Below are 18,109 nucleotides of genomic sequence, written 5' to 3' on the forward strand. Positions count from 1 at the left end.
GCCTGTCTCCCCAATGTAGAGAAGGCCACATCGGGTGCAGCAGATGCAGTAAATGATGTGTGTGGATGTGCAGATGAATTTGTGATGGATATGGAAGGATCCCTTGGGGCCTTGGAGGGAAGTGAAGGAGGAGGCGTGGGCGCAAGTTTTGCATTTCTTGCGGTTGCAGGAGAAGGTGCCGGGAGTGGAGGTTGGGTTGGTGGGGGGTGTGGACCTGACGAGGGAGTTGCGGAGGGAGTGGTCTTTCCGGAACGCTGATAGGGGAGGGGAGGGAAATATATCCTTGGTGGTGGGGTCTATTTGGAGGTGGCGGAAATAAAGAAGAATGATACGATGTATCTGGAGGTTGGAGGGGTGGTAGGTGAAGACCAGTGGGGTTCTGTCCTAGTGGCGATTGGAGGGGTGGGGTTCAAGGACGGAGGAGCGGGAAGTGGAGGAGATACAGTGGAGAGCATCGTCAACCTCTGAGGGGAAATTGCGGTCTTTGAAGAAGGAGACCATCTGGGTTGTTCGGTATTGGAATTGGTCCTCCTGGGAGCAGATGCGGTGGAGGCGAAGGAATTGGGAACATGGGCTGGCGTTTTTACAGGGGGCAGGATGGGAGGAGGTGTAATCGAGGTAGCTGTGGGAGTCGGTCGGTTTATAGTAAATGTCCATGTTGAGTTGGTCGCCCGAGATAGAAATGGAGGTCTAGGAAGGGGAGGGAGGGAGTCTGAGACGGTCCAGATAAATTTGAGGTCGAGGTGAAAGGTGTTAGTAAAGTGGATAAACTGTTCAACCTCCTTGTGGGAACACGAGGTAGCACCGTTATACTCATCGATGTAGCGGAGGAAAGGGTGGGAGTTGGTGCCAGTGTAGCTGCGGAAGATGGACTGTTCCACATATCCGACAAAGAGGCAGGCATAGCTGGGGCCCATGCAGGTGCCCATGGCTACTCCGTTGGTTTGGAGGAAGTATGAGGATTGGAAAGAGAAGTTGTTCAGAGTGAGGACCAGTTCAGTCAGTCGAAGGAGGGTGTCAGTGGAAGGATACTGGTTGGGTCGGCGGGAAAGGAAGAAGCGGAGGGCTTTGAGGCCTTCGTGATGGGGGATGGAGGTGTATAGGGACTGGATGTCCATGGTGAAGATAAGGTGTTGGGGATCGGGGAAGCGAAAATCATGGAGGGCGTGGGTGGTGTCCCAAATGTAGATGGGGAGTTCTTGGACTAAGGGGGACAGGACCGTATCGAGGTATGCAGAGATGAGTTCGGTGGGGTAGGGGCAAGAGCGGTCTGTGACAATGGGTCGGCCGGGGCAGTCAGGTCTGTGGATTTTGGGCAGGAGGTAGAAATGGGCGGTGCGGGGTTGTGGGACTATGAGGTTGGAGGCGGTGGATGGGAGTTCCCCTGAGGTGATGAGATTATGGATGGTCTGGGAGATGATGGTTTGGTGGTGGGAGGTGGGGTCATGGTCAAGGGGACAGTAGGAGGAGGTGTTCGCGAGCTGGCGTTTAGCCATTCGCAATGTAAAGATCGGTGCGCCAAACTACCACCGCGCCTCCTTTGTCTGCCGGTTTGATAGGTTGGGGTTGGAGCGGAGGGAGTGGAGGGCTGCACGTTGCAAGGGTGAGAGGTTGGAGTGGGTAAGAGGGGTGGACAGGTTGAGGCGGTTAATGTCGCGGCGGCAGTTGGCTATGAAGAGATCGAGGGTGGGTAAGAGGCCAGCACGGGGTGTTCAGGTGGATGGAGTGTGTTGGAGGCGGGTGAAGGGGTCGTCAGAGGGTGGGCGAGAATCCTGGTTGAAGGAGTAGGCGCGGAGGCGAAGGCGGTGGAAGAATTGTTCGATGTCTCGCCGCGTGTTGAACTCATTATTCCGGGAGCGTAGGGGGATGAAGGTGAGGCCTCTGCTAAGGACTCTCATCCTCAGAGAGGGGGAGGTCTAGAGGTTTGGTCCCTCTCTGAGGATGAAAGATCAGTCCTTAGCAGAGGCTTCACCTTCATCCCCCTACGCTCCCGGATTAACAAGTTCAACACGCGGCGAGACATCGAACAATTCTTCCGACGCCTTCGCCTCCGCGCCTACTCCTTCAACCAGGATTCTCGCCCACCATCTGACGACCCCTTCACCCGCCTCCAACACACCCCAGACACCTGGACATCCCGTGCTGGCCTCTTACCCGCCCTCGATCTCTTCATAGCCACCTGCTGCTGCGACATTAACCGCCTCAACCTGTCCATCCCTTTTACCCACTCCAACCTCTCACCCTTGCAACGTGCAGCCCTCTGCTCCAACCCCAACCTCACTATCAAACCGGCAGACAAGGGAGGCGCGGTGGTAGTTTGGCGCACCGATCTTTACATTGCTGAGGCTAAACGCCAGCTCGCGGACACCTCCTCCTACTGACCCCTTGATCATGACCCCAACCTCCCACCACCAAACCATCATCTCCCAGACCATCCATAACCTCATCACCTCAGGGGATCTCCGATCCACTGACTCCAACCTCATAGTCCCACAACCCCGCACCGCCCGTTTCTACCTCCTGTCCAAAATCCACAAACCTGACTGCCCCGGCTGACCCATTGTCTCAGCCTGTTCCTGCCCCACCGAACTCATCTCTGCATACTTCGACATGGTCCTGTCCCCCTTAGACCAAGAACTCCCCACCTATGTTTGGGACACCACCCACGCCCTCCACCACCTCCATGATTTTTGCTTCCCCTGTCCCCAACGTCTTATCTTCACCATGGACATCCAGTCCCTGTATACCTCCATCCCCCATCACGAAGGCCTCAAAGCCCTCCGCTTCTTCCTTTCCCGCTGACCCAACCAGTACTCTTCCACTGACACCCTCCTTCGACTGTCTGAACTGGTCCTCACTCTGAACAACTTCTCTTTCCAATCCTCCCACTTCCTCCAATCCAAAGGAGTAGCCATGGGCACCCGCATGGGGCCCAGCTATGCCTGCCTCTTTGTCGGATATGTGGAACAGTCCATCTTCTGCAGCTACACTGGCACCACCCCACACCTTTTCGTCCGCTACATCGATGAGTATATCGGCGCTACCTCGTGCTCCCACAAGGAGGTTGAACAGTTCATCCACTTTACTAACACCTTCCACCTCGACCTCAAATTTATCTGGACCGTCTCAGACTCCTCCCTCCCCTTCCTAGATCTCTCCATTTCTATCTCGGGCAACCAACTTAACATGGACATTTACTACAAAACGGTACGACTCCCACAGCTACCTCGATTACACCACCTCCCATCCTACACCCTGTAAAAACGCCATCCCATATTCTCAATTCCTTCGCCTCCACCGCATCTGCTCCCAGGAGGACCAATTCCAATACCGAACAACCCAGATGGCCTCCTTCTTCAAAGACTGCAATTTCCCCTCAGACGTGGTTGACGATGCTCTCCACTGCATCTCCTCCACTTCCCGCTCCTCCGCCCTTGAACCCCGCCCCTCCAATCGCCACCAGGACAGAATCCCACTGGTCTTCACCTACCACCCTACCAACCTCCATATACATTGTATCATCCTTCGTCATTTCTGCCACCTCAAACAGACCCCACCACCAAGGATATATTTCCCTCCCCTCCCCTATCAGCGTTCCGGAAAGACCACTCCCTCCGCAACTCCCTTGTCAGGTCCATACACCCCACCAACCCAACCTCCACTCCCGGCACCTTCCCCTGCAACCGCAAGAAATGCAAAACTTGCGCCCAGGCCTTCCCCTTCACTTCCCTCCAAGGCCCCAAGGGATCCTTCCATATCCGTCACAAATTCACCTGCACATCCACACACATCATTTACTGCATTCGCTGCACCCGATGTGGCCTCCTCTACATTGGGGAGACAGGCCGCCTTCTTGCGGAATGTTTCAGAGAACACCTCTGGGACACTCGCACCAATCGCCCTGTGGCTGAACACTTTAACTCCCCCTCCCATTCCGAGAAGAACATGCAGGTCCTTGGCCTCCTCCATCGCCAGACCCTGGCAACACGACGCCTGGAGGAAGAGCGTCTCATCTTCCGCCTAGGAACCCCCCAACCACAAGGGATGAATGCAGATTTCTCCAGCTTCCTCATGTCCCCTCCCCCCCCACCTTATCTCAATCCCAACCCTCTGACTCAGCACCGCCTTGTTGACCTGCAATTTTCTTCCCGACCTCTCCGCCCCCACCCCATCTCCGGCCTATCACCCTCACCTTAACCTCCTTCCACCTATCACATTCCCAACGCCCCTCCCCCCAAGTCCCTCCTCCCTAACTTTTATCTTCGCCTGCTTGGCACACCTTCGTCATTCCTGAAGAAGTGCTTATGCCCGAAACGTCGATTCTCCTGCTCCTTGGATGCTGCCTGACCTGCTGCGCTTTTCCAGCAACACATTTTTCAGCTTTGAACTCCAGCATCTGCAGCCCTCACTTTCTCCTTTCTCACCAGCAGAGACTATTTAGAGTTTTTATTCCTTTGCTTTCTTTTGCTATGAGGAATTGAGTGCTCCTCTGAGCTGCACAAGGAAAATTCAGATTCTGTTTTGTACCATCCGGAAGCAACCCTTAACTGCATGGCAGCTCCCATTTTGTGGAAGGCGCATGATTCATGTTATGTATATCAGAAAAATGACAATACTAGATTTGTAGGAATTAAAGTTCAAAAACAAAGTAGTTGATCCATTGTACCTGCACTAGTACTACCTCTTCAGCTGGGTCTATGTGAAAAAAAACTCTTTTGTATCCTCATTCCCCATGATTTTGCTTCTTTTCTCTTTTGCAAATCTTGAACTTGCATCTTTATGAATATTGTTATTTACTTCCCTTCATAACTCTTCTCAGGAAGCATTCCATGAAACCTTTTTTGCCCAAATAAAACATTTGGAAAAAAATAGTTGGATATTCATAAATTGGTAGCAATTTAGAGAAATAATGGTAGATATTGTAGTATAGATTGAGGTCCCAGGTGCCTGTGTTTATATTAGCTCTTCAATTACTGCAATCTAATTACTGGTCCTTTACTTCCATTCTTCCTTATTAAATACTCAATTTTCTTTTAAGAAAGACTAAGTCGAAATATACTAAAATATTCTATATTCTAATAACTCCATATCACCTGGAAGAGGGGAAAAAATCTAACTGTCATCTTTGCCCACATGTACAAACATATGAAAAGAGGAATGACAATGAACATCCATGCATTAAGTCTGTCCTTCATGTAGATTATGTACATACTGAAGAATGCACTCTTCTGCCTTCTATTTGCAGAATTTCTTGGAAAAGGAAGCAAAAAACAATCAAAGTTCTAATCAATCTGTGGCACTGGGTTTCCTCTGCAGTGAACTCCCTCCTTCACCCTCCCTTAATGGGCTTTCCTCCTTGTTTGTCCTACGAGGTGAAGGTGACTGTGTTCTACATCTCCAGTGTTTGGTAGAGTTCTGCTGGATATGTATATCACTAAAGCCAGTCAATGTGCAGAACACACAGTAGCAAATTAGATTAGATTACTTAGTGTGGAAACAGGCCCTTCGGCCCAACGAGTCCACACCGACCCGCCGAAGCGCAACCCACCCCTACATTTACCCCTTACCTAACACTATGGGCCATTTAGCATGGCCAATTCACCTGACCTGCACATCTTTGGACTGTGGGAGGAAACCGGAGCACCCGGAGGAAACCCACGCAGACACGGGGAGAACGGGCAAACTCCACACAGTCAGTCTCCTGAGGCGGGAATTGAACCCGGGTCTCTGGCGCGTGAGGCAGCAGTGCTAACCACTGTGCCACCGTGCTGCCCACTAGGATGGAATATCACAGATGAATGAGCTTGGACAAGTTGCTTAATAGAAATATCTCTCCTTGCATTTGCTCTCTGCCAAAGTTTGCTTTTGAAAGAGAGCTGAGTCACTTTTCATTTGGTTTTGCCATTTGCAGTGATCCCAGGACTCAAAGTCAATATCAGAACTCCAAATTGAAGCCTTTGAATTTACCTGTCTGGATTTCTGATTCATGTCACACATCAGTACACACATTTTTGAGTTCAATACTGTTAGGCTTCTCGTCAGATTTTAATGCCTTTTAACTTAATTTATCACTATTTTTCAGAGTGATAATAAATAACTAAGGCTATGAATAATGTTTTCATTGTGGTGGTGTGAGAGAATCAGAGGAAAGATGAAAGAAAGATTTTTGAGTGTGGCTTCCTTGGCAGTTTGAAGAGATACACTAATATCACTATTTCCATTATGCTATAATTTAAAGGTGAATCATGACAGTTTGAAAGAAAAACAGAAATTGCTGGATAAATCCAGCAGGTCTGACAACATCTGTGGAGAGAAAGCAGAGTCAATGTTTCAGATCCAGTGATCTTCATTGTGACAGTTTATTTATCATTAGTGGCATTGTTGTATTGGACCCCATTCTAATGGCCAGTTTGTATTCTACTTTGAGACAACAACCAATTAGAAACCTCTTTATATTTGTTAATCGCGAAGAACATTAGTTTGCCATGCAGATTTTCTTAATGGAAGGATTACTTGTTCATCCGTTAGTTAAGTAGGATTGGATGCCTTCGAATACTTGGTTAGAGCACCCAAAACACTTGAGAGCTTGGCTGATGTGATATAGTGTGGGGAAATAGAAAGAATGGAAGAGCTAAATAGTATTTAAATGGGGAAAGACTGTAGAAGGCTGTAGGTTAGTGTGATCTGGATGTCCTAAATTTATATGCATTTAGAGAGGCAAGGAATGATATGGGGTAGTCAGCATGGTTTTGTTGGAGGGAAATCATGTCTCACAAACTTAGTTGAGTTTTTTGAGGAAATAACCAAGAAGATTGGCAGATTAGTGGACACTGTATACTTGAACTTTAGTAAAGCCTTTGACAAGTTTCCACATGGTAAATTAATTAGTAAAGTTAGACCACATGGGATTCAGGGTGAGCTTGCCAATAGGCTGCAAATTGGCTGAACGACTGGAGACACAGAGTAATAATGGTGGGTTGTTTTTTTGGATTGGAGGACTGTGACCAGTGGAGTTCCACACAGATTTGTGCTGGAAATTTCTGTAAATTGAGTTTGTACTCAGAGTTTAGCTTCTTGAAACATAAGATTCTTTGGAAGCTTGACAGGGTATTTGCAAAAAGTTATTTCTCTTTGTGGGCCGATCAAGGATGGAAGGGCATAATCTCATACCAAGGAATTGTCCATTTAAGACAGAGATGAAGGTGAATCTTTATTTATGCTAAGTATTTGGAATTCATTATTATAGAGGGATGTTGAGACAGGGTCATTAAATATATTCGAGGTTTGGCTAGACAGATTTCTAATCAGTAAGGAAATTGATGGCTATCGGGGTAAGACAGGAAAATGGTTTTGAGGATTAACACATCACCTACAAACTAATTAAATGAGTGGGAAGGTTGACTGAATGACCAACTTCCGCTCTACTTAAGTAATCGTCTGGTTTGGTTTTTGCTATTACCCTTTGATTTTTATCAGGGCCTGATGAGCTACTTCATTTTTTGTTTTTAAGAACTTCAAATTCAAAGTAACCTTCAGAATTTAAGGAGAAGATATTGAACTTCCAGAATGACTTTAACACCTAGTGTCAGCCTTAAGCATTCCCAACCCAAACTGTGTGCAGTTTTGGTCATCACGCTACCAGAAGAATGTGGAAGTTTTGGAGAGAGTGCAGAGAAGTTTCATCAGGATATTGCTTGGTCTTGATGGCATTAGCTATGAGGAAAGGTTAAAAAGACTGGGATTGTTTTCACTGGAATGATGGTGGCTGAGAGGAGACCTGATAGAGGTCTAAAAAATTGAGAGGCATGGATGGGGTGGATAGACAGAGACTATTACAAGGGGACACAGGTTCAAGGTGAGGTCGGGGGAAGGTTTAAGGGGCATGTGTGAGGCAGGTACTTCATGCAGAGAGTGGTAGGTGCCTGGAACTCACTGCCAAAAGACATAGCGGAAGCAGGCATATTGGCAACATTTAAGAGGCTTCTGGATGGTTACACGAATTAAGAGAGAATAGAGCGATACAGACCAAATAAGGGCAGAAGGATTTAATTAGGGCATGATGATCAGCACAGGCCTGGAGGACAGAAGGGCATGTTCCTGTATTGTACTTTTTTTGTTCCTTGTTCCATGTTCTATATAATATGGACTAACTTTGTCTATCCACACACAATAATTATATGATCCACAGAATCCCTACAGTGTGGAAACAGGCACTTTGGCCCAACAAGTCCACACCAACTCTCTGAAGAGTAACCCATCCAGACCCATTCCCCTACCCTATTATCCACACCTGACTAGTGCACATCCCAGAACACTATGGGCAATTTAGCATGGCCATTTCACCTAACCTGCACATCTTTGGATTGCGGGAGGTAACCGGAGCACCCGGGGGAAACCCATGCAGACATAGGAAGAATGTGCAAACTCCACACAGACAGTCGCCTGAGGCTAGATTTAAACCCTGCTCCCTAACACTGTGAGGTAGCAGTGCTAACTACTGAGCCACCATTCCAGCCCAAATGATTATATGTTGTTTTGCTCACACATGCTGTTAAAAGAATTATGCCTGTTGTCAATTCAAGTTTCTTTAGAAATGTCTAAGATCACCTCTTGGGTAGAGTGTAGTTATATGAGAGACAGCGAACCCATATTGTACAAAATTTAGGTTCAAGAAACATTTGATAATTAGAACAGTTTGTTTTGTCCCCTAACCTGGTTAGCAATGCTAGATCACATGGACTTACAGGGAGAACTAGTCATTTGAATACAGAATTGGCTAGAAGGTAGAAGATGGTGGTGGTGGTGGTGGTGGTGGAGAGTTCCTTTTCTGACTGGGTCCTATGACCACCGGTATGCCACAACAATCAGTGCTGAATCCAGTGCCTTTTGTCATTTACATAAATGATTTGGATGTAACATGGGAGGTATGGTTAGAATGTTTACAGATGACACCAAAATTGGAAGTGTAATGGACAGCAAAGAAGGTTACCTCAGAGTACAATGGGATCTTGATCTGCTGGTCAGTGGGACAAGGAGGGGCAAATGGAATTTACTTGAGATAAATGTGAGGTGTTGCATTTTGGAAAGGCAAATCGGGGTAGGACTTATACACTTAAATGGTAGGGTCCTGGGAAGTGTTGCTGAACAAAGCGACCTTGGAGTGTAGGTTCATAGCTCCTTGAAAGTAGCGTTGCAGGTAGATAGGATAGTGAAGAAGGCATTTGGTATGCTTTCCTCTATTCGTCAGAGCAATGAGTATAGGAGCTAGGAGGTCCTGTTGTAGGCTGTACAGGACATTGGTTAGGCGATTTTTGGAATACTGTGCACAATTCTGGTCTCCCTGCTATGAGAAGAATGTTGTGAAACTTGAAAGAGTTCAGAAAAGTTTTCTTCAATTCATTTGTGGGAAAATAGACCCTGATGGGACTTTTGTACAGGCATTCAAGCAGTGGTCAGGATGTGGGGCAGAAAATAAATTGGGAGATGGAAGCGGCATTGAAGGAAGGCATTATTTCAAAAATCATGGGGATGTCAATATGCGCATGGACTGGGAAAATCAGGTTAGTAGCAGATGCTAAGAAAAGTTATTTGTTGAATGTCTGCAAGGTTTCTTTTTGGAGCAGCATATGGTATACTCCACTAGGTAATGGGTAATTCTGGAATTAGAAATGTCATGAGACAGACTTAATTGGGAAACTTAAGGTGAGAAACCTCTTGGGGGCAGTGACCATAAATATGATGGTATTCCCTCTGCAGTTTGAGAGCAAGAAGCTGGAATCAGACCTGACGGTATTACAGTTGAGTAAAGTTAACTACAAAGACATGAGAGAGGAACCGGCAGGAGTTGATTGGAAGGGGACCATAGCAAGGAAGACAGTGGAGCAGCAATGGCAGGTGTTTCTGAGATAATTCAGGAGGCACAGCAGAAATTCATCTGAAGGAAGAAAAATACTAAGGGGAGGATGAAGCAATCATGGCTGACATGGGAACTCAGGGAGAGCAGAAAAGTAAAAGAAAAAGTATAAAATGTGGTGACAATTAGTGGGAAACTAGAGGACTGGGAAGATGTTAAAAACCAGCAGCAGGTAACTACAAAGAAATCAGGAACGGGGAAGGAAAGATATAAGGATAAGATAGCTAGTAATATAAAATAAATTGCAAGAGTTTTTTTAGATACGTACAAAAGGTGAGAGAGAGGCAGAGTGGACATTGGATAGCTGGAGAAGTAGCAATGGGGAACAAAGAATTGGTGGAGGAACTGAAAAGGTCACTGCATCAATCTTCATTTTGGAAGACACCACTGGCATATCGGAACTTCAAGAGAAGTCAGGGCAAAGGTGAGTGTAGTGGCCATCACTTAGGAGAAAGTATTAAGGAAGCTGAAAGCTCTGAAGGTAAATAAATCACCTAGATGTTTATTTTATTCATTTGAGGGACTTTGGCATCACTGCCTGGCCAGCGTTGATAACCCATCCCTATTTGCCCTGAGAAGGTAGTGGTGAGCTGCCTTCTTGATTTGTTGCAGTTCACTTGCTGTGGGTTGACCTACAATGCCGGTAGAGAGGGAATTCCAGGATTTTGACCAAACAACTGTGAAGGAACGGCAATATAGTTCCAAGTCAGGGTGGTGAATGGCTTGGAGGGGAACTTGCAGGTGATGGTGTTCCCAAGTATCTGCTGCCCTTGGCCTTCTAGGTGGAAGTGGCCATAGGTTTGGAAGGTACTGTCTAAGGATCTTTGGTGAATTTCTGCAGTGCATCTTGTAGATATCATACATTACTGCTACTGAGCGTCAGTGGTAGAGGGATTAAATGTTTGTAGATGTGCCAATCAAGCAAGTTGCTTTGTCGTGGATGGTGTCAAGCTTCTTGAGTGTTGTTGGAGCAGCATCCATCCAGGCAAGTGGGGAATATTCCATTGCACTCCTGACTTGTGCCTTGTAGATGGTGGATAGACTTTGGGGTGTCAGGAGGTGAGTCACTTGCTGCAGTAACCCTAGTCTCTGACTTGCTCTTGTAGTCACTATGTTTTTGTGATGAGTCCAGTAGAGTGTCTGGTCAATGGTAACCCCCAAAAATGTTGACAGTGGGGGATTCGGTGATGGTAATACTGAATGTCAAGGGGCGGTGGTTAGAGTATCTCTTTATTGGTGATGGTCATTGTCTGTCATTTGTGTGCCACTTGTCGCCCCAAGCCTGGATATTGTCCAGATCCTGTTTCATTTGAGCACAGACTGCTTCAGTATCTGACGAGTCGCGAATGGTGCTGAACACTGTACAGTCATCGGTGAATATCCTCACTTCTAATGACAGAAGGAAGGTCATTGATGAAGCAGCTGAAGATTGTTGGGCTTAGGGCACTACCCTGAGGGACTCCTGCAGAGTTGTCCTGGAGCCGAGATGACTGCCCTCCCCAACCATAACCAATTTACAATGGAGTTGCCAGGATTGGAGGTTTTGAGGTATAGAAAAGGCTGAGTAGGCTGAGACTATTTTCCCTGTAGTGTCGGAAGCTGAGCGATGACCTTATATAAGTTTATAAAATCAGGAAGGGCATAGATGGCCTAAATAGACAAGGTCTTTTCCCTGGGGTGGGTGAGTCCAGAACTAAAGGGCATAAGTTTAAGGTGAGAGGGGAAAGATTTAAAAGGGACCTAAGGGGTAACTTTTTCACGCAGAGGGTAGTGCGTGTATAGATTGAATTGCCAGAGAAAGTAGTGGAGGCTGGTATGATTACAACATTTAAAAGGATAGGTGTATGAATAGGAAGGGTTCAAGAGGGGTGTGGGCCAAATGCTGGCAAATGGGATCAGACCTATTTAGGATATCTGGTAGACATGGACGAGTTGGACCAAAAGTTCTGTTTCTGTGCTGTACAACTCTATGACTCTACGAATATTGGATTATTTGGGATAACTCATCTATAAAGAAATAAGTTTGAAGTATCTTGCTTTCAGAAAAGATCTTGCAATACAAAACGTCGGCTATTTGGAAATTTCGCTAATGGCCTCCCAAATACTATAATGGTACCAGTGTGGGAAGCTACAACAATTACAAGAAAACAGTAAGTTTGATTTTCTTATTCAAATTACAAAACAAAGCATTCTAATGCACTTGTAAGTGCTTTGCTGTTTTATATTGTCAATTTTACTATGTTGCAGATTAATGAAAGGTTTGAAATATTTTTCATAAAGCAAACCAAATGAACATTTTAAGGCATTCTCAAGATCTGAATGCACATTGATACATTTCTTATTTGCAGTTCTTTCAGCATATTTTTGCCTTTTAATGCTATCCTCCATGTATTTGTCTTGTAAAGATATCTGTGCTTTCTCCCAGTATCATTTTTGCACCTTGATTCACAAGAAGATATTTCTTGAACAAAATGTTAGTTAAAAGCCTTTGATGAATTTGGTGATCCAGTAAATGGTAATTGGTTTTTCAAAGGGTGTCATTAAACCCACTTGGATTGTCACTTACTCAAGCAGTCTAATGTCTGGACAGCAGAGAAGAGGAAATGAAGGTACAGTGGCAGGAGAGAATAAGGTTGTCAATTTTATAAATTAACTTGTAAATAATGGGGTTGGGAGCTATGAAGTTGGTGAGCGTAGAATTAACAGACATGTGAACAGACATGTGAACCTTTTCCCGCGTATGGAGTCGGGTATTACAAGGGGGCATAGCTTTAAATTAAGAGGGGGTAGATATAGGACTGAAGTTAGGGGTAGGTTCTTCACTCAGCGAGTCGTAAGTTCATGGAATGCCCTGCCAGCAGCAGTGGTGGACTCTCCCTCTTTATGGGCATTTAAGCGGGCATTGGATAGGTATATGGAGGATAGTGGGTTAGTATAGGTTAGGTGGGCTTGGATCGGTGCAACATCGAGGGCCAAAGGGCCTGTACTGCGCTGTATTCTTCTATGTTCTATGTTCTATGTTAGATAAGAACATGTACAACAGTTGGAGTTCATTTAATGCGGCTTGCTAAAATCATTGGAGTCAATTCCACAGATCATTTAAAGCATTGTGCTGTTTGACAGTGCAGTTACAGGTTTGAGAGAGCTTATGGAGTGAGTTGAAGGTAAGTGTGAGGGTTTTAAACATTTGATATTGATTAAGAGTAACTCTTAACTCAATAAGACCAGGAATTCAGGAATGATGTGAAGGGACAAGGACACAGGCAGGAAGTGGAAGTATGTAGTCTTGATGATATTAAGAAATTAAGTTACTGGTTAGAATTGAGCGTAACTTAAATTTGGTTGTAAACTGTGGTCTGAATGAATAGTTGGGGAGGAAGAAAAATTTGGGGGCAAGGTAGAATTGAGCCAATGGTAAGTTAGTATACATTCCTCAGCCCTAACATGATGTAAAACAAGTCATGCCATAGCAAAAAACAAAGAACTGCAGATGGTAGAAATCAGAAGTACAAACAGAAATTGCTGGAAATATTGAGCAGGTCTGGCAACACCTGTGAAGAGAAAGCAAAGTTAACACTCTCATCCAGCAACCCTTCTTCAAACTGATTGTAGCTAGGAAAAGATTGGTATATATGCTGAAGATGGGGTGGTCGGAGGGTAAAGGGGTAAATGATTGGTGGAGATGGAGCACAGTGAGGAACGGAATGGACAGTTCAGAGATTGACCAATTTAAGGTGAGAACAGGATAGAAATTAGAAGTGAAATTTTCCAATTCTGGATGACAGGGGGAAGCAGCACCAATGATGTCATCTCTCACTCTTCCCTTCCCTTCCTGAATGGCTCTGTTTACATTTCCGGGGACAAGCTAGGCCTCAATATCCTCTATCAACCCACTAACTCCCACAGTTACCTTGACTGTACGCCCTGCTTCCTGTAAATACCATATTCCATTCTCTGTTTCTCCATTTCAGTCATTTCTGTTTGGATGATACCAGCTTCTTCACAGTGGCTCCAAAATGTCCATCGTCTTCCCCAACTAAGGATTCCCATCACTGTGGTGGACAGGGCCCTTAGCTGTGTCCAACCCAACTCCCACACCACGGCTCACCCACAACAGCAATAGAGTCCCTCCTGATCTTCACTTAGCACCCCATCAGCTTTTACATTCAAAGGATCATTACACCCCACTTCCGCTACCTCCAGCAGGATGCTACCACCAAACATATATTCCCCTCCCCTCCCTTGTCGGCTTTCTGCAGGAATCATTCCCTCCGGGATACCTGGGTCCATTCCTCTTCTACTCCTAACACCTTCCTACACCCCCATGGAACTTTCCCTTGCAATTGCAAAGGCTCACTATCCGAGGCCCCAGACATACATTCCAGGTGATGCAGTGGTTTACCTGTACTTCACTCAATTTAGTCTGCTACTCACTACTCAGAATGAGTCTGCTGTACACTAGGGAGACTAAAAGAGATTGTGTGATCATATTGCAGAACATCTGCATTCTGTCGGCAAAAATGAGCCCGAGCTTCCTCTTGCCTGCCACTTCAACATATTGGCCAACATCTCTGTCTCAAGTTTGCTGCAGTCTGGCAGAATGGCATCTCATTTTCCGCTTGGGAGCCCTGCATCCTTCATTGGTATTGAGTTCAGTAATTTTAATGACCGAACACCTCCTCCCATGTACTTATGCCACACACACCCGGCCTTGTTGTCACACGGGCTGCTACTCCAACCAACCCATTGTCTGCTACTAATGGTTCCCATTGTCAGCTTTTGATTCTCCCAGGCTGACCTTAACCCATTCTTTTGTTTGTCCAACTGTTGTTCTGTCTCTCTGAGCTCCATCTCCACCTATCATTTACTCCTCTACTCTTTTCCATCCCATCCTCAGTGTATATACCAACCTTTTCCTAGCTATAATCTGTTCTGAAGAAGGGCCACTGAACCTAAAACATTAATTCTGCTTACTCGCAACAAATGCTGCAAGACCTATTAAGTTTTTCCAGCAATTTCTGTTTGTGTTAGTGTAACAATGCTGATCACGTAATAGAGAGACAGTACAAAATGGAGCTGCTTAAGTATGCATATGGAAGCTGATTCCAAGTGTTACAAAATCTGAAAATAGAGGGTGTTTTCTGACTATTGAAATAAATGCAGGCTCAGCTGCCCGAATAGAAATGGCTTGGGAGATGGGGTGTTCCAAAATAGATATATGTAACAATTGGCTCTTAAAGGGATACCTGAGTTTTGGTTGCTGTTTTGACAATAATTCAGATTTTACCAATTGCTTTAAATTATGCCCAAGATACTAAACCCAGTTAAGTTTGAACTTATTGCTTTGACAACATTGGACTAATGAGAAGAAATGATGTTGGGGGTATTAAAATGCAAACACTTTGAAAATTAGAGCAACTGCTACTGAACAGCAGTACAACTGCCGTAGAGCCAGAGAGCCAACTGCCCATCTAAAATCTTGTAAAACATACTCGCAGTAAAAAAAAAAGAAAGACAACCCAGGGAAATCGCATGAAGGATTGAAGACAGCAGAGAAAACAGAGACCGTGTGGACTTGAGATTAAGTTAATGCAATGTTCCATAATTGTGTTTTTGGAAAAGCATGTTAATAGAATTGTGTTCCGTTCGGGAAAAGAGCATTCAGTTTGTTAATAGCTTTGTTCAGTGTTCTGTTAGGAAAATAAATTGCTATTTTTTCTTTAAATAGTGGAAGTTAGGAATTCTCTGTCACTCAGATTTTTAACAGATTACGAGGCGAGGTGAGCTTTTCTGCGTGTTTGCATTTAATTAACAGAGGGGTTCCACTTCTGTGTCGTAACAGTATGGGGGCTCGTGTCCAGAATTTGGACAGATTTGGGGTATGAAAGATCCCAGCAGATTTAGACACTTGGCAATTAATGTCCTAGATCTTTAAATAAAACTTAACGTTAGAAAGTTTGTTTTCTTTCGGTTACTTGTGGTTGGTTAAATTAAAGGTGAGGGGAAAAAACTCTAGCAATGTTAAGAGGTTTTGGGGTTTGAAGATCCTTCCCAAATTTGCTAAGAAGGTTTAGAAAGACTGAGGAAGGATATACTTTTAGAATTAGCAAACAGGTTAGAATTGGATTTAACCAGGGACAAAAGGAAATTTGAAATTGTAATGGAGTTGGTCAAGCACTTAGGTATATCAGAGAAACAGATAAGTGCAGTGTAGTTAGAAAAAACTTAAATTGCAAATAAGGTGACTGGAGTTAGAAGGTAAAGAGAAGATAAAGAAAGGGAGAGAGGGTTCTTAGCAAAAAGAGAGAAAGAGGGATAGAAGAAAAAGAAAGGGAGAAAGGATTCTTTACTGAACAAAAAGAAAGAGAGAGAGAGAATTTGAACTTTGAATTAATCAGGAAAGTCAAGTTAACAGGATGGAGATGAAGGGAGAAGACATAGGTTAAAACATTGCCACATTCCAATGAGAAAGATGTTGAAGCCTTTTTTATTTCATTTGAAAAGTTGGCTAGGCAGATGGAGTAGCAAGAGAACTTGTGGGTAACGTTTGTTCAGACTAAGCTGGTAGGCAGGGCTAATGAGGTATTTTCAGTTCTCTCAGATGACTGGTGAAGAGATTATACAGATGTCAAAGAGGCTATTTTGGTGCCTATGAATTAGGACCAGAAGCATGTAGACAGCGATTCAGAAAAACAACAAAGGAACCAGGCCAGACTTGGGTTGAGTTCGAAAGAATTAAACAAAGCAATTTTGATAGCTGGGTGTGGACCTTCAAAATACATTGAACATAGAACATTACGGCGCAGTAGAGGCCCTTCAGCCCTCAATGTTTTCACAGGTCACTGCAACAATCTGTAGCCTATCTATCATGCACTATTCCATTTTCATCCATATGTTTATCCAATGACCATTTAAATGCCCTTAAAGTTGGTGAGTCTACTACTGTTGCAGGCAGTGAGTTCCACACTCCTCCTACTCTGAGTAAAGAAACTGCCTCTGACATAGGTCCTATATCTGTCACCCCACAATGTAAAGCTATGTCCCCTCATGCCAGCCATCACTATCCGAGGAAAAAGGCTCTTGCTTTTTACTCTATCTAATTCTCTAATTATCTTACATGTCAAAAATTAAGTCACCTCTCAACCGTCTTCTCTCCAGCAAAAACAGTCTCAAGTCCCTCAGCCTTTCCTCATTAGACCTTCCCTCCATACCAGGCGACATCCTGGTAAATCTCCTCTACACCTTTTCCAAAGCTTCCACATCCTTCTTATTAATGAGGTGACCAGAATTGTTGTTCTCCCAGTGCGGCAGCACCAGAGTTTGGTACAGCTGCAGCATGGCCTCGTGGCTCTGAAACTCAATCCCTCAACCAATAAAAGCTAACACACCATATGCCTGCTTAACAACCCTGTCAACCTGGGTGGCAACTTTAAGGGATCTGTGTACATGAACACCAAGATCTCTTTGCTAATCTACACTATCACGAATCTTACCATTAACCTGTATTGTTGTTGCTCCTTCCAAAGTGAATCACCTCACACTTTTCCACATTACGTTCCATTTGCCACCTCTCAGCCGAGCTCTGCAGTTTATCTATGTCCCTCTGTCACCTGCAACATCCTTCAGCACTATCTACAACTCCACCAACCTTAGTTTCATCTCCAAATTTACTAATCCATCCTTCTACGCCCTCATCTAGGTCATTTATAAAAATGGCAAATAACAGTGGTCCCAAAACAGATCCGTGCAGTACACCACTAGTAACTGGACAGCAGGATGAACGTTTCCTATCAACACCATCTTCTGTCGTCTTTCAGCTAGCCAATTTCTGATCCAACCCGCTAAATCACCCTCAATCCCATGCCTCTGTATATTGTGCAATAACCTACCGTGGGGAACCTTATCAAACGCTTTACTGAAATCCATATATACTACATCAACCACTTTAGCCTCCTCCACCTGTTTGGTTACCATCTCAAAGAGCTCAATAAGATTTGTGAAGCATGACCTACTCTTCACAAAACTATATTGACTAAACCTAATCAACTTATTCTTCTCTAGATGATTATAAATCCTATCCCTTATAACCTTTTCCAACACTTTACCCACAACTGAAGTAAGGCTCACTGGTCTATAATTGCCAGGGTAGTCTTTACTTTCCTCCTTGAACAAAAGGACAACATTTATTATCCTCTA

General features: G+C 44.8%; 1 protein-coding gene across 1 annotated transcript in view; it reads left to right on the forward strand.

Moving 5' to 3' along the window:
• gtf3c2 (general transcription factor IIIC, polypeptide 2, beta) overlaps positions 1 to 18,109 on the forward strand; it is a 141,425-nt gene that overhangs the window by 16,457 nt on the left and 106,859 nt on the right. Inside the window, exon 4 of the mRNA XM_043682113.2 lies at positions 11,957 to 12,063. Within this exon, the coding sequence (XP_043538048.1) occupies positions 11,957 to 12,063 (107 nt within the window). The remainder of the gene's footprint in view (positions 1 to 11,956; positions 12,064 to 18,109) is intronic.

The sequence above is a fragment of the Chiloscyllium plagiosum genome, unplaced genomic scaffold, assembly GCF_037043375.1.
Source record: "Chiloscyllium plagiosum isolate Xiang-an unplaced genomic scaffold, Cpla_swu_hap1 HiC_scaffold_3, whole genome shotgun sequence".
Classification (NCBI taxonomy): domain Eukaryota; kingdom Metazoa; phylum Chordata; class Chondrichthyes; order Orectolobiformes; family Hemiscylliidae; genus Chiloscyllium; species Chiloscyllium plagiosum.